This window comes from Babylonia areolata, chromosome 3 (genome assembly GCF_041734735.1).
Source record: "Babylonia areolata isolate BAREFJ2019XMU chromosome 3, ASM4173473v1, whole genome shotgun sequence".
NCBI classification, from domain to species: Eukaryota; Metazoa; Mollusca; class Gastropoda; order Neogastropoda; family Buccinidae; genus Babylonia; species Babylonia areolata.
Window position 1 is genome coordinate 49,166,767 of NC_134878.1, and position 15,804 is coordinate 49,182,570.

Here is a 15,804-nt window from a genome sequence, read left to right on the forward strand (position 1 = left end):
AAAAAACAACAACACAAGGACAAGAGAGGATCTCTGCCATCAGCGTTTGACAAACAAACACCTGCCAGAGTTTTAAAGTGGAAGACTGATCATATCAGCCTGGTAACCTGAACCAGTAGCGTGAGTATTATATATATATATATATATATATATATATATATATATCATTCGTTCAGACGTTGTCAAAACAAAGGCTGGAATTTAACGGCGCTATCATGTGATGTCAAAATGATCGGACATACAATATGACTGATGGCCATGACCATGAAGGCTGTTGTCTCACTTTCTCAGTCAACAAACGGGAAGGGGAGATGATAAAGTGGAGTGATGGTCTGGAGGTAACGCGTCCACCTAGGAAACGAGAGAATCTAAGCCCGCTGGTTCGAATCACGGCTCAGCCGCCGATATTTTCTCCCCCTCCACTAGACCTTGAGTGGTGGTCTGGACGCTAGTCATTCGGATGAGACGATAAACCGAGGTCCCGTGTGCAGCATGCATTATGCGCGCGAAAAAGAACCCACGGCAACAAAGGGGTTGTTCCTGACAAAATTCTGTAGAAAAATCCACTTGGAGTGATGGCCTAGAGGTAACGCGTCCGCCTAGGAAGCGAGAAAATCTGCGCGCGCTGGTTCGAATCACGGCTCAGCCGCCGATATTTTCTCCCCCCTCCACTAGACCTTGAGTGGTGGTCTGGAGGCTAGTCATTCGGATGAGACGATAAACCGAGGTCCCGTGTGCAGCATGCAATTAGCGCACGTAAAAGAACCCACGGCAACAAGAGGGTTGTTCTTGGCAAAATTCTATAGAAAAATCCACTTCGATAGGGAAAACAAATGAAACTGCACGCAGGAAAAAATACAAAAAAAGAAGAAAGAAAAAAAAGGGTGGCGCTGTAGTGCAGCGACGCGCTGTCCCTGGGGAGAGCAGCCCGAATTTCTCGTCTTCTTCAGTCACTCCACTGGATAAGATAAGAATAACTTTATTATCTCCAACTGGAGATGCCTGTTTCTGACGGAATAGACTACAAGCTGTCAACTCTGACTTTCCCCGCAGTCACTGGCTCTGGACCAGAGTATCTTTCTGAACCCCCGCCCCCACCTCACCCCACCCCACCCCCTGTCTATACTCCGTCTCGCCGGCTCCACTCTTCTTCTGATACTCGACTGCTCAGGAAACCTCAAGTCAGAACTAAGACTTTCGGATACAGATTGTTTTCTTTCTTTCTTTTTTTTTTGTGCCCAAAATACGTGGAACAGACTCACTAACAACCACCGACACTCTGACTCCCTCGCCTCTTTTAAATCTGGCCTCAAATTCGATAACCTCTCTTGGCAATAGGTTTGGTTTCGGCATATCCATCCAAGCAATAACCATGTGCTTTTGTACGTATCATGAAAAAAACCCCAACAACAACAAAAAAACAAACCCAAAAACCACCACCACCAAAAAGATAACTCCTTAACTCATTACGTAGGAGTATTCAAATTAGGAAAGCTGCGCTGGAGAAGAAAATCATGGGGGTGGGGGGGGGGGGAGGACCCGCCTCTACGAAAACCTCTCGCCTGAACTAAAATGTATCATTCCTTTGGCCGTGTACTCTGGATTCAATAAAGAAATGGAGTTTAATTCCATAGCGTGCAAACCCCGAATAATCACAACAAGAATTATTCGGGATTTTTTTGTTTGTTTGTTTGTTTCTGTTTTTTTTTTTGTTTTTGGTTTTTTCCTCCTGATTTCGTTGTCGCGTTCACATGAGTAATATGCACCATTGAAGCCACTGCGCGAGATTACGGTATTCAGTCAGTATGATTTACACGACTGTCAGCCAGCGCTGGATATCATAAAGCCACGCATGCTTGTGAAGCACTTGCCAGTCCTTTGATGTCTTTTTACCGGGCTGGTGCATTCAACTTGTCAGTGCCCTCCTTGTCAGTAGAAAACGGACTGATCAGGTTCGCAGAGAGCCCAAAAAGGTAGTGGCTAAAAGTATCAGATAGTTGTTATACAGCCAAACTACTTTCACACATGATTGCAGAACTAGATATGAAGTGAGCTGTTGCTTTCACATACAATACACCAGTGCATTGCCTTGGAGCAGAAAAAAGGGGATATATTAATTGTTCGTTGAGTGGTACTCTTCTCTCCCCTGTTTGTGTGTATATATCTATCCCCCCCCCCTCTCTCTCTCTCTCTCTCTCTCTCTCTCTCTCTGTGTGTGTGTGTGTGCGTGTGTGAGAGGAATTATTGATAAAAATAAGACCTACCCAACCACCCACGTAGTTGAGTGAGTCATTAACTGTGGTGAAATCGAAGAGATGGAATGAATGAAAAGAGGAAGGAATATCAGAATCCATTCACAGAGACGGAGATAGAGACAGAGAGAGAGAGACAGACAAATACACACACACACACACACTCTCTCTCTCTCTCTCTCTCTCTCTCTCTCTCCAAACATATATCAATATGTATATCAATATGTCCGACAAGAACATAAATGAGAGATTTCTAAACCCACCAGCTCACTCAAAGTGCTACCTGTCACGCTCTATAAGAGAGCGGACTAGAAACCCCCACCCAGCCCAGCACTAACACCCAGACAACACAAACACAGACTACAACAATCCGGGGTTCACATACATTTGTTTAATCACACACCTGGCTTGCCCACAAACAATAACCTCAACCCCAGCTGCAACAACACTTAAATAACAATGGATAAATATAACACACACACACACACACACACACAAAAACCCACACACACAAAAAAAACAGAGCTTTAAGATAAGGAAACAAGCACAACGTTAATGCTGTCGTGACGACGACGACGAACAGTAAGTGACGACGACGAAGAACAGCGACGACGAACACGAAGAACGGCGACGACGAACACGAAGAACGGCGACGACGAACACGAAGAACAGTGACGACAAAGACGAACAGTAAGTTACGACGACGTAGAACAGTGACGACAGACGCGAAGAACAGCGACGACGAACACGAACAGTGACGCCGAAGACGAAGAGCAGTGACGACGAAGACGAAGAGCAGAACACCCAGACAGCTGAGCGCCAGGCCAGAGAACGCTGGCGACGGAAGCCAGCGGCAGGCGGCAGCAGCCAACGGAGGCCTGGACCAAGGAAGTCAAAGGCAGGCAGAGGGGTTCCCGGGGAGACAGTGGAGGGTCAGTGGAAGAGTAGGGAAGTCCGTGGATAAACACGAAAGTGGGAAGGCTGAAACCACTTCCAGAAGAGGTACCACTACCCCAAAGCTGGAAGTTCACACAGAGCACACAGAGACCACGACCACTCGGAGGAAACTGATCCCCACTACAAGCGTCGAAATGGGCAAACAGCCCTGAAGAGAGCCAAAGACTGGCACGGCTGCCTCCTCTGACAGTCGCGGGCGAAAAGCCCAGAATCTTGTCATTTGTTGACAAGGAAGAGGCTGATCTCAGTTCAGTGACAGCCTGAACTGAGACAGAGACAGACTGAAAATCTCGTGCAATAAGCACAACCCACACTGCTCTCTAGCTAGATGGGGTGGGTGAACGAGGGGGTTGAGCACTTATTTGTCATGACATGTGACAACAGCCCCCCTCACAAGTTCAAACGAAGATTGAAACTTAATTATAACCATGTCACACAGAATGACAAACACAATAACACACATTCCCACTGCCGTATCATCCACAATGTCTTCTCAGAGACATATGCCAAGGCACTGCCCTCCTGAAACTAAATGTAAGGAAAAGGCGAAAACAACAACAACAACAACATCAAAACTATGAAGTCTGGAATAACAGGATGAATTGCAAATTATAGAATTGCCAACCTTACCAACTAATAAGTAGTATTAAAAGATCGATACACATGGCCAGTATACAGCTGCCTCATTCAGGTGTTAACACTCAAACTGGGCCGTATTCAGATCATATTTCATCCAACTCTGGCAGACGACTAAGGAAGTCAGCACCAACGTTTTCTTTGCCAGGAATGGCTTGCACCCTGAACGAGAAAGGCTGCAACTGTAGAGCCCAGCGCGTCAGTCTGCCGCTGACCGTTTTGGCCCTGTCTAGATATTGCAGCGGTGCATGGTCCATCTGGACGACAAACTCCTTCCCGTAGAGGTAGGGTTCAAACCTCTGAATACCCCACACAAGAGCCAGGCATTCCTTTTCAATTGTGGGGTAATTGCGTTCGGCTGGGCTCAATTTCTTACTGGCACACGCCACTGGTTGAGCACCCATACCTTGATCTTGGAGCAGAAGAGCTCCCAACCCCACGTTCGAAGCGTCAGTCCGCAGTATGAAAGGCTTGGACAGATCGGGGAGACAGCAAACTGGCCTACTGCAAAGGATTTCTTTGAGCTGCAGAAAAGCGCTCAATGTATTCTTTCAGCAGATTGGCGTGGTACAGCTTTTCTTTCTCGCCAATCCGAACGCAATAATCTGCGATGCCCACACGACGCAGAACAGTGTATGGACCCTGCCATTCAAGTTCCAGTTTGTTCTGTTTGGTGGGGCGAAGGAGAAGTACTTTGCTCCCCTCAGCGAACTGTCTTTGCTTTGCTTTGGCGTCAAAATAACCCTTGTACCGCCTTGAGGCCCTTTCGAGGTTTTGCTGAGCAATGGTACAGGACTCTGCGATTCTGTTTCGCAGTTCTACCACGTATTCAGCAGCAGTCTGAATTTCTGGCCTCTCAGGGTGGAGCCAGTGTTCTCTGAGGATCTGCATGGGACCCCGTACTGTTCTCCCATAGAGCAGCTCGAAAGGCGAGTAGCCAGTGCTCTCCTGGGGAACTTCTCTGTAGGCAAATAACAGAGCGGGAATCCAGCGGTCCCAGGCTCGAGGTTTCTCGTGCGATAGTCTCCGCAGCATAGCCTTCAAAGTAGCGTTAAAACGCTCCACCAACCCGTTGCACTGAGCGTGGTAGGGGGTTGTGGTCAAGCCCCGCACAGACAGAAGGCGATAGACTTCCTGCATGACACTGCCTGTGAACTGAGAACCACGATCAGTCAAGACCTCAGCAGGAACACCTGTTCGTGTCCACATGGTGAACAACGCCTCAGCCACAGTTTCAGCCGAAACGTGTTTGAGAGCGACAGCTTCTGGGTACCTGGTCGCATAGTCGACCATTGTTAAAATGTACCTGTTGCCAGACTCAGATGAAGGGGATATAGGTCCTACAATGTCGACAGCTACTCGAATGAAGGGCTCTGAAATGAGGGGCATCTTGACGAGTGGCACTTTCGGGACTCCACCCTTAGCTACCGTCTTCTGGCATCTGTCACAAGAACGGACGAAACGCCGAATGTCAGCACACATGCCAGGCCAGTAGAAATGTGGGAAAACTCTTCCCTGTGTGCGCTTAACCCCAAGATGACCCGACATGGGGGCTTCATGGGCAAGAAGCAACACTGTGGAACGCAGTTCCTTAGGAACACAGATTTGGGTTGCTTCCCCCCGATGGTCCTTGAAACGCCGCATCAGTATTCCCTGCTTCCTGAAGTACATGACCTCTCCAGATCGTGTCTTTTTGACGGCTTTAGACACAGCCAGCTCCCGAGCTTGACACAGGTCAGGATCGCTATCCTGCTGATGCTCTAGGTCTTGTCTAGACACATGGATCTGGATGTCCTTGACAGGCAAGGGAGGTAACTCTTTAGCCCTGGCAGCTGCTTGGGCCCGCGTCTCCACAGCACCCACAAGACTGGCGTCCGAGTAAACTGGCACGGGCACTGAAGTGCCATTCTCGCGCCAGGCAGTATTGCCAATAAGGACCTCTTCCACAGGAGCCTCCATTACTGCCACGTCTAGCCTGCCTTCCACGAAAGGAGACTGGAAATCTACTCTGGCGATGGGTAGGACAGAGGTGCATCTCGATTCGGCGAGCACCACACGGACAGTCGCTCCAGTGAAAGAATCTGGACTGACCAGATGGCGTGCAACAACAACCATGTGAGCTCCGGTGTCTCGCAAAGCCGGGACTGAAACCCCGTTGACGAAAGCCTCACATCGTGGCGAGTACTGCTTTGCCGCACAGGAAACGCAAAGAGATGGAGGTGGGGAATGGGAACCCTGCTGCAGAAAGCTCGGCTGTGCAATTAGGGAAACCTTCTTCCGCTGGCGGCACTCTTTGGCCACATGTCCAAGTTTCCCGCAGAGGAAACAGGTAACTCCTCTAGTTCTCTCGACACCCCTTGAGCTGTCGCTAAGAGCGGAACTACTTTGTCCAAGAGATGCGGCCTTTTGCTCCGCATGAGGTTTGGCACCAAGACCATGATCTCTGGATTTCCTGGAGGCTCGTGCCTCACTCTCAGCCATCCGTCCCGCTCTCCTGGCACCGACAACCTTCGAGGTAATGCGTGCTACCTCCTCCACCCTATCTGGTTCCTCACGCTTAACCTCACTGACGAGGTCAGGGTTAAGGGTAGCTAGGAACTGTTCTTGGAGGAACAAGTCCCTTAGGTCCTCAGCACTGTCGTAATCGCGACCAGCAGCTGTGCACCAGCGAGACAGACAGACCTTAAGCCTTTCCAGAAATTGGATAAAGGTCTCTTCTGCAAGCTTCCGCATCGATCGGAAACGCTTGCAGTACGCATGGGCATCTAGCCGAAACTCGCGGAGCAAAGCAGCTTTCAATGACTCGTAGTCATGAAGTCTCTCCGGAGGCACTCGCAGACAAGCGTCCCTAGCTTGACCTTGTAACAAGGTTACCAAGCGAGCTGCCCATGAACTTGGCTTCCACTTATTGAGAAGCGCTACCCTCTCAAAATGGGTCAGGAAATCGTCGAAGTCACCCTTCCCATCGTAAGGAGCAAGGGAAAACGGTTGGCTTATTTGAGCCTCGACCTCTTCTTGCTTTAATTCCATCTTCCTTTCAAACCGCTGCCTATCCTCCTCATCCCTCTTCTCCCTATACCGTTTTTCCTCTTCCCTATATTCATCCTCCCTGTGATCCCTCCAGCGCCTGTAACGGCGCTCTTCCTCCCTATTTGCGCGCTCTTCCTCCTTAGCAGCAGCATCGACCACAAACCGTGCAAGGGCCTCACCAGTCAAACCCATGTCAGCACCCATGGCTTTGAATTTTGTGTAAGGATCCTGGTGAGATAGAGGAACAGTGTCCCCTTTCCTTCCATCATCAGATAGACTACCTGGGTCATCCTCTTTCAGTTGACCCCGTATCCATCCAGACAAACCTGACTTATCTATCTGAGAAGGAGTAGAGGTACTCGACTTATCCATCTGGGACTTTGACCCGGGAGTGACGGCCGCAGCCGTTTGTCGCCGAGTGGGCATTTTTTCCCCCTTTTTTTCTGTGTTTTTTTTTCCTCGCAGAATGCGAGAAAGGCAAACCAAACTCGGCAAAAATCAACAGCCGAAATCAAGTGCCTGAACAACAGCTAACTTTTTGAACAGGTAAGGTGTCTATCATAACCTCACCCAAACATTCTTCCAGTGACACAGCATAATTTTAATCAGATATCATACAGGATATGTACACATGTAACAGACAAAACGATTACACCCAACCCCCTCCCACTCTAACCTAACGTACCCCGCATCTCCACCAAATTGTCACGCTCTATAAGAGAGCGGACTAGAAACCCCCACCCAGCCCAGCACTAACACCCAGACAACACAAACACAGACTACAACAATCCGGGGTTCACATACATTTGTTTAATCACACACCTGGCTTGCCCACAAACAATAACCTCAACCCCAGCTGCAACAACACTTAAATAACAATGGATAAATATAACACACACACACACACACACAAAAAACCCACACACACAAAAAAAACAGAGCTTTAAGATAAGGAAACAAGCACAACGTTAATGCTGTCGTGACAACGACGACGAACAGTAAGTGACGACGACGAAGAACAGCGACGACGAACACGAAGAACGGCGACGACGAACACGAAGAACAGTGACGACAAAGACGAACAGTAAGTTACGACGACGTAGAACAGTGACGACAGACGCGAAGAACAGCGACGACGAACACGAACAGTGACGCCGAAGACGAAGAGCAGTGACGACGAAGACGAAGAGCAGAACACCCAGACAGCTGAGCGCCAGGCCAGAGAAGCCAACGGAGGCCTGGACCAAGGAAGTCAAAGGCAGGCAGAGGGGTTCCCGGGGAGACAGTGGAGGGTCAGTGGAAGAGTAGGGAAGTCCGTGGATAAACACGAAAGTGGGAAGGCTGAAACCACTTCCAGAAGAGGTACCACTACCCCAAAGCTGGAAGTTCACACAGAGCACACAGAGACCACGACCACTCGGAGGAAACTGATCCCCACTACAAGCGTCGAAATGGGCAAACAGCCCTGAAGAGAGCCAAAGACTGGCACGGCTGCCTCCTCTGACAGTCGCGGGCGAAAAGCCCAGAATCTTGTCATTTGTTGACAAGGAAGAGGCTGATCTCAGTTCAGTGACAGCCTGAACTGAGACAGAGACAGACTGAAAATCTCGTGCAATAAGCACAACCCACACTGCTCTCTAGCTAGATGGGGTGGGTGAACGAGGGGGTTGAGCACTTATTTGTCATGACATGTGACAACAGCCCCCCTCACAAGTTCAAACGAAGATTGAAACTTAATTATAACCATGTCACACAGAATGACAAACACAATAACACACATTCCCACTGCCGTATCATCCACAATGTCTTCTCAGAGACATATGCCAAGGCACTGCCCTCCTGAAACTAAATGTAAGGAAAAGGCGAAAACAACAACAACAACAACATCAAAACTATGAAGTCTGGAATAACAGGATGAATTGCAAATTATAGAATTGCCAACCTTACCAACTAATAAGTAGTATTAAAAGATCGATACACATGGCCAGTATACAGCTGCCTCATTCAGGTGTTAACACTCAAACTGGGCCGTATTCAGATCATATTTCATCCAACTCTGGCAGACGACTAAGGAAGTCAGCACCAACGTTTTCTTTGCCAGGAATGGCTTGCACCCTGAACGAGAAAGGCTGCAACTGTAGAGCCCAGCGCGTCAGTCTGCCGCTGACCGTTTTGGCCCTGTCTAGATATTGCAGCGGTGCATGGTCCATCTGGACGACAAACTCCTTCCCGTAGAGGTAGGGTTCAAACCTCTGAATACCCCACACAAGAGCCAGGCATTCCTTTTCAATTGTGGGGTAATTGCGTTCGGCTGGGCTCAATTTCTTACTGGCACACGCCACTGGTTGAGCACCCATACCTTGATCTTGGAGCAGAAGAGCTCCCAACCCCACGTTCGAAGCGTCAGTCCGCAGTATGAAAGGCTTGGACAGATCGGGGAGACAGCAAACTGGCCTACTGCAAAGGATTTCTTTGAGCTGCAGAAAAGCGCTCAATGTATTCTTTCAGCAGATTGGCGTGGTACAGCTTTTCTTTCTCGCCAATCCGAACGCAATAATCTGCGATGCCCACACGACGCAGAACAGTGTATGGACCCTGCCATTCAAGTTCCAGTTTGTTCTGTTTGGTGGGGCGAAGGAGAAGTACTTTGCTCCCCTCAGCGAACTGTCTTTGCTTTGCTTTGGCGTCAAAATAACCCTTGTACCGCCTTGAGGCCCTTTCGAGGTTTTGCTGAGCAATGGTACAGGACTCTGCGATTCTGTTTCGCAGTTCTACCACGTATTCAGCAGCAGTCTGAATTTCTGGCCTCTCAGGGTGGAGCCAGTGTTCTCTGAGGATCTGCATGGGACCCCGTACTGTTCTCCCATAGAGCAGCTCGAAAGGCGAGTAGCCAGTGCTCTCCTGGGGAACTTCTCTGTAGGCAAATAACAGAGCGGGAATCCAGCGGTCCCAGGCTCGAGGTTTCTCGTGCGATAGTCTCCGCAGCATAGCCTTCAAAGTAGCGTTAAAACGCTCCACCAACCCGTTGCACTGAGCGTGGTAGGGGGTTGTGGTCAAGCCCCGCACAGACAGAAGGCGATAGACTTCCTGCATGACACTGCCTGTGAACTGAGAACCACGATCAGTCAAGACCTCAGCAGGAACACCTGTTCGTGTCCACATGGTGAACAACGCCTCAGCCACAGTTTCAGCCGAAACGTGTTTGAGAGCGACAGCTTCTGGGTACCTGGTCGCATAGTCGACCATTGTTAAAATGTACCTGTTGCCAGACTCAGATGAAGGGGATATAGGTCCTACAATGTCGACAGCTACTCGAATGAAGGGCTCTGAAATGAGGGGCATCTTGACGAGTGGCACTTTCGGGACTCCACCCTTAGCTACCGTCTTCTGGCATCTGTCACAAGAACGGACGAAACGCCGAATGTCAGCACACATGCCAGGCCAGTAGAAATGTGGGAAAACTCTTCCCTGTGTGCGCTTAACCCCAAGATGACCCGACATGGGGGCTTCATGGGCAAGAAGCAACACTGTGGAACACAGTTCCTTAGGAACACAGATTTGGGTTGCTTCCCCCCGATGGTCCTTGAAACGCCGCATCAGTATTCCCTGCTTCCTGAAGTACATGACCTCTCCAGATCGTGTCTTTTTGACGGCTTTAGACACAGCCAGCTCCCGAGCTTGACACAGGTCAGGATCGCTATCCTGCTGATGCTCTAGGTCCTGTCTAGACACATGGATCTGGATGTCCTTGACAGGCAAGGGAGGTAACTCTTTAGCCCTGGCAGCTGCTTGGGCCCGCGTCTCCACAGCACCCACAAGACTGGCGTCCGAGTAAACTGGCACGGGCACTGAAGTGCCATTCTCGCGCCAGGCAGTATTGCCAATAAGGACCTCTTCCACAGGAGCCTCCATTACTGCCACGTCTAGCCTGCCTTCCACGAAAGGAGACTGGAAATCTACTCTGGCGATGGGTAGGACAGAGGTGCATCTCGATTCGGCGAGCACCACACGGACAGTCGCTCCAGTGAAAGAATCTGGACTGACCAGATGGCGTGCAACAACAACCATGTGAGCTCCGGTGTCTCGCAAAGCCGGGACTGAAACCCCGTTGACGAAAGCCTCACATCGTGGCGAGTACTGCTTTGCCGCACAGGAAACGCAAAGAGATGGAGGTGGGGAATGGGAACCCTGCTGCAGAAAGCTCGGCTGTGCAATTAGGGAAACCTTCTTCCGCTGGCGGCACTCTTTGGCCACATGTCCAAGTTTCCCGCAGAGGAAACAGGTAACTCCTCTAGTTCTCTCGACACCCCTTGAGCTGTCGCTAAGAGCGGAACTACTTTGTCCAAGAGATGCGGCCTTTTGCTCCGCATGAGGTTTGGCACCAAGACCATGATCTCTGGATTTCCTGGAGGCTCGTGCCTCACTCTCAGCCATCCGTCCCGCTCTCCTGGCACCGACAACCTTCGAGGTAATGCGTGCTACCTCCTCCACCCTATCTGGTTCCTCACGCTTAACCTCACTGACGAGGTCAGGGTTAAGGGTAGCTAGGAACTGTTCTTGGAGGAACAAGTCCCTTAGGTCCTCAGCACTGTCGTAATCGCGACCAGCAGCTGTGCACCAGCGAGACAGACAGACCTTAAGCCTTTCCAGAAATTGGATAAAGGTCTCTTCTGCAAGCTTCCGCATCGATCGGAAACGCTTGCAGTATGCATGGGCATCTAGCCGAAACTCGCGGAGCAAAGCAGCTTTCAATGACTCGTAGTCATGAAGTCTCTCCGGAGGCACTCGCAGACAAGCGTCCCTAGCTTGACCTTGTAACAAGGTTACCAAGCGAGCTGCCCATGAACTTGGCTTCCACTTATTGAGAAGCGCTACCCTCTCAAAATGGGTCAGGAAATCGTCGAAGTCACCCTTCCCATCGTAAGGAGCAAGGGAAAACGGTTGGCTTATTTGAGCCTCGACCTCTTCTTGCTTTAATTCCATCTTCCTTTCAAACCGCTGCCTATCCTCCTCATCCCTCTTCTCCCTATACCGTTTTTCCTCTTCCCTATATTCATCCTCCCTGTGATCCCTCCAGCGCCTGTAACGGCGCTCTTCCTCCCTATTTGCGCGCTCTTCCTCCTTAGCAGCAGCATCGACCACAAACCGTGCAAGGGCCTCACCAGTCAAACCCATGTCAGCACCCATGGCTTTGAATTTTGTGTAAGGATCCTGGTGAGATAGAGGAACAGTGTCCCCTTTCCTTCCATCATCAGATAGACTACCTGGGTCATCCTCTTTCAGTTGACCCCGTATCCATCCAGACAAACCTGACTTATCTATCTGAGAAGGAGTAGAGGTACTCGACTTATCCATCTGGGACTTTGACCCGGGAGTGACGGCCGCAGCCGTTTGTCGCCGAGTGGGCATTTTTTTCCCCCTTTTTTTCTGTGTTTTTTTTTCCTCGCAGAATGCGAGAAAGGCAAACCAAACTCGGCAAAAATCAACAGCCGAAATCAAGTGCCTGAACAACAGCTAACTTTTTGAACAGGTAAGGTGTCTATCATAACCTCACCCAAACATTCTTCCAGTGACACAGCATAATTTTAATCAGATATCATACAGGATATGTACACATGTAACAGACAAAACGATTACACCCAACCCCCTCCCACTCTAACCTAACGTACCCCGCATCTCCACCAAATTGTCACGCTCTATAAGAGAGCGGACTAGAAACCCCCACCCAGCCCAGCACTAACACCCAGACAACACAAACACAGACTACAACAATCCGGGGTTCACATACATTTGTTTAATCACACACCTGGCTTGCCCACAAACAATAACCTCAACCCCAGCTGCAACAACACTTAAATAACAATGGATAAATATAACACACACACACACACACACACAAAAAACCCACACACACAAAAAAAACAGAGCTTTAAGATAAGGAAACAAGCACAACGTTAATGCTGTCGTGACAACGACGACGAACAGTAAGTGACGACGACGAAGAACAGCGACGACGAACACGAAGAACGGCGACGACGAACACGAAGAACAGTGACGACAAAGACGAACAGTAAGTTACGACGACGTAGAACAGTGACGACAGACGCGAAGAACAGCGACGACAAACACGAACAGTGACGCCGAAGACGAAGAGCAGTGACGACGAAGACGAAGAGCAGAACACCCAGACAGCTGAGCGCCAGGCCAGAGAACGCTGGCGACGGAAGCCAGCGGCAGGCGGCAGCAGCCAACGGAGGCCTGGACCAAGGAAGTCAAAGGCAGGCAGAGGGGTTCCCGGGGAGACAGTGGAGGGTCAGTGGAAGAGTAGGGAAGTCCGTGGATAAACACGAAAGTGGGAAGGCTGAAACCACTTCCAGAAGAGGTACCACTACCCCAAAGCTGGAAGTTCACACAGAGCACACAGAGACCACGACCACTCGGAGGAAACTGATCCCCACTACAAGCGTCGAAATGGGCAAACAGCCCTGAAGAGAGCCAAAGACTGGCACGGCTGCCTCCTCTGACAGTCGCGGGCGAAAAGCCCAGAATCTTGTCATTTGTTGACAAGGAAGAGGCTGATCTCAGTTCAGTGACAGCCTGAACTGAGACAGAGACAGACTGAAAATCTCGTGCAATAAGCACAACCCACACTGCTCTCTAGCTAGATGGGGTGGGTGAACGAGGGGGTTGAGCACTTATTTGTCATGAGATGTGACACTACCTAATAAGTTTTTAAGGTTAAAATTTAAACAAAGACTATGTTTTTGACGTTTCTTCCACTTACTTTATGGAAACCGAAGGTATCTGGTCTTGGATCTGTTCCTCTGTCTCTCTGTCTCTGTCTGTCTGTCTGTCTGTCTGTCTGTCTCCCTCTGTATATGTATGTATATATTCTTCTGATATATCCCCTCCTCTGCCTCTGTCTGTCTCTTTTGGGAGAGAGAGAGAGAGACTCAGAGAGAGAGAGAGAGAGAGAGACTCAGAGAGAGAGAGAGAGGGAAAGACAGACAGACACGGAGACAGAGACTGGACAGAGAGAGAGAGAGAGAGAGAAGGAGTGTGTGTTTACGCGCGTGGCCCCCGTGCAGGCTTATGTATACGTGACACAGAGAGAGAGACACTGTGAATGAGAGACAGAGCGAGTGGTAGCTACTATCAAGTTCCGTCAACAAGCTCTGCAAGCGGATCAACCCGCAATGGTTGGTATCTGGGACCATGACTCAAAAACTCACCACTCAAACAGTTCTAAGATGACACCTTTACAGCCCCCCACCCCCACCCCACCCCAACCCCCTTTTTTAGTAGAGCTGCAATGCGCACAAATCTAAAAGTAGACTGTTTTTACATCATAGTGTAATGCGCTAAACAACTCACTAACAACAAACACACACAACACACACACACACACACACACACACACACAAGGACAACAGACGATCTCTCTATCATTGAGCAATCTGGTGGGAGTTGAAATGCTGATGATGCATGTCATCCTGCTAGTCCAAACTCACAGTGTGAGTGAGCAGTTTTCGTCCACAGAAGTTTTCAGTTCGCCATAGAGGTGTGTCAGAACAAAGGCCCACCGCGAACTGAAAGGTTGATTAACTCTCTCCACACGAACGGCGAAAGAGACGACGTTAACAGCGTTTCACCCCAATCACCACCATCAAAATATTGCAAGTGGAAGGCTCTTATACTGAAGAGGTGAATGTTGACAAAGAATACCACAATTCTGATGACAGAAGCTAAAGGTTGGGTCATTCAGACACCCACTGGACATCCGAGGGGTCTGTGTAGAGAAGAAGAGAGGACTGGCCGTACTGAGTGAGTTAATTAAAGGTTCCACAGCATTTTACGGTCACTAACAGAGCAGTGACTTCATATCTACTATGTCAAGGTCTCGGCATGTACACTATATAGGAAGACCAAGACCGGGCAGGGTAATGGTGGAGTGTGGGGTGGAAGTTCGGGGGGACGGGGGGTATGGATGATAATGAATTATATGAGTGTGCTATTTCTTGATTGAGAGAGAGACAGACAGACAGACAGACAGACAGAGAGAGAGAGAGAGGCAGAGACAGAGAGACACAGAGAGAGGCAGAGACAGAGAGACACAGAGACAGAGACAGACGAAGACAAGAGAGATTTGAGAAGTTGAAAATCTGTCTTCGGATCGGGTCATTAAAAAAACAACAACAACAGCAACAAAACAAAACAACAACAAAACAACCAAAAAACAGCAATCCAGACGAGTGGTGGCGTCTTTACGCACATCTCAATTGTAGATCTCTTGAAATCCAACTCACTGACAGATGTCATGAATGAATGAGAGGTAATAGATATATTTAGGGAGAAAGAGAGGGGTCAGGAAGGAAGGAAGGAGGGATGGAAGAGAGAAAGAGAGAGAGGGGGGGAGGGAGAAAGAGGAAGAGAAATTGAATGAAATGTGAGAGAGAGAGAGAGAGAGAGAGAGAGAGAGAGAGAGAATGAAGAAAGGAAGGAGGGATGGAAGAGGGAAAGAGAGAGGGAAAAAGAGAAAGAGAGGGGGGGGGGGAGAGAAAGAGGAAGAGAAATTGAATGAAATGAGACAGACAGACAGACAGAGAGAGGGAACTCAGAACTCAACGTTTTTGATCCGAAGACACATTTCCAATCTGTCCTTGTTGATATACATCTATTACAAATAGTACGCACATAAATGAAGGGAAGAGAGAGAGAGAGAGAGGGGGGGGGGGCGCGGGGGGATGGAAGGGATAAACAGGGGGAGAAATGAAATGAATGAGAGAGAGAGAGAGAAAGAGAGAGAGAGAGAGAGAGGCCGGAAGGGAGAAAGAGGGGGAGTCATGGAATGAAAGAGAGAGAAAGAGAGAGAGGGAGAGAGGGGCAGAGGGACAAAGGCAAAGAGAGAGAGACAGAGGGACAGAGGCAA

General features: G+C 49.4%; 2 protein-coding genes across 2 annotated transcripts; both read right to left on the bottom strand.

Annotated features, from left to right (window-relative positions):
* Positions 1 to 4,346: 4,346 nt before the first annotated feature.
* LOC143280356 (uncharacterized) lies at positions 4,347 to 7,079 on the bottom strand. The gene has a single exon (XM_076584991.1). The coding sequence runs from the start codon at positions 7,077 to 7,079 to the stop codon at positions 4,347 to 4,349; it is 2,733 nt and encodes a 910-aa protein (XP_076441106.1).
* A 2,250-nt stretch (positions 7,080 to 9,329) lies between these two features.
* LOC143280357 (uncharacterized) lies at positions 9,330 to 12,062 on the bottom strand. Its single transcript, XM_076584992.1, has one exon. It carries the CDS (start codon positions 12,060 to 12,062, stop codon positions 9,330 to 9,332), a length of 2,733 nt encoding a protein of 910 aa, XP_076441107.1.
* Between the last annotated feature and the right edge of the window lie 3,742 nt (positions 12,063 to 15,804).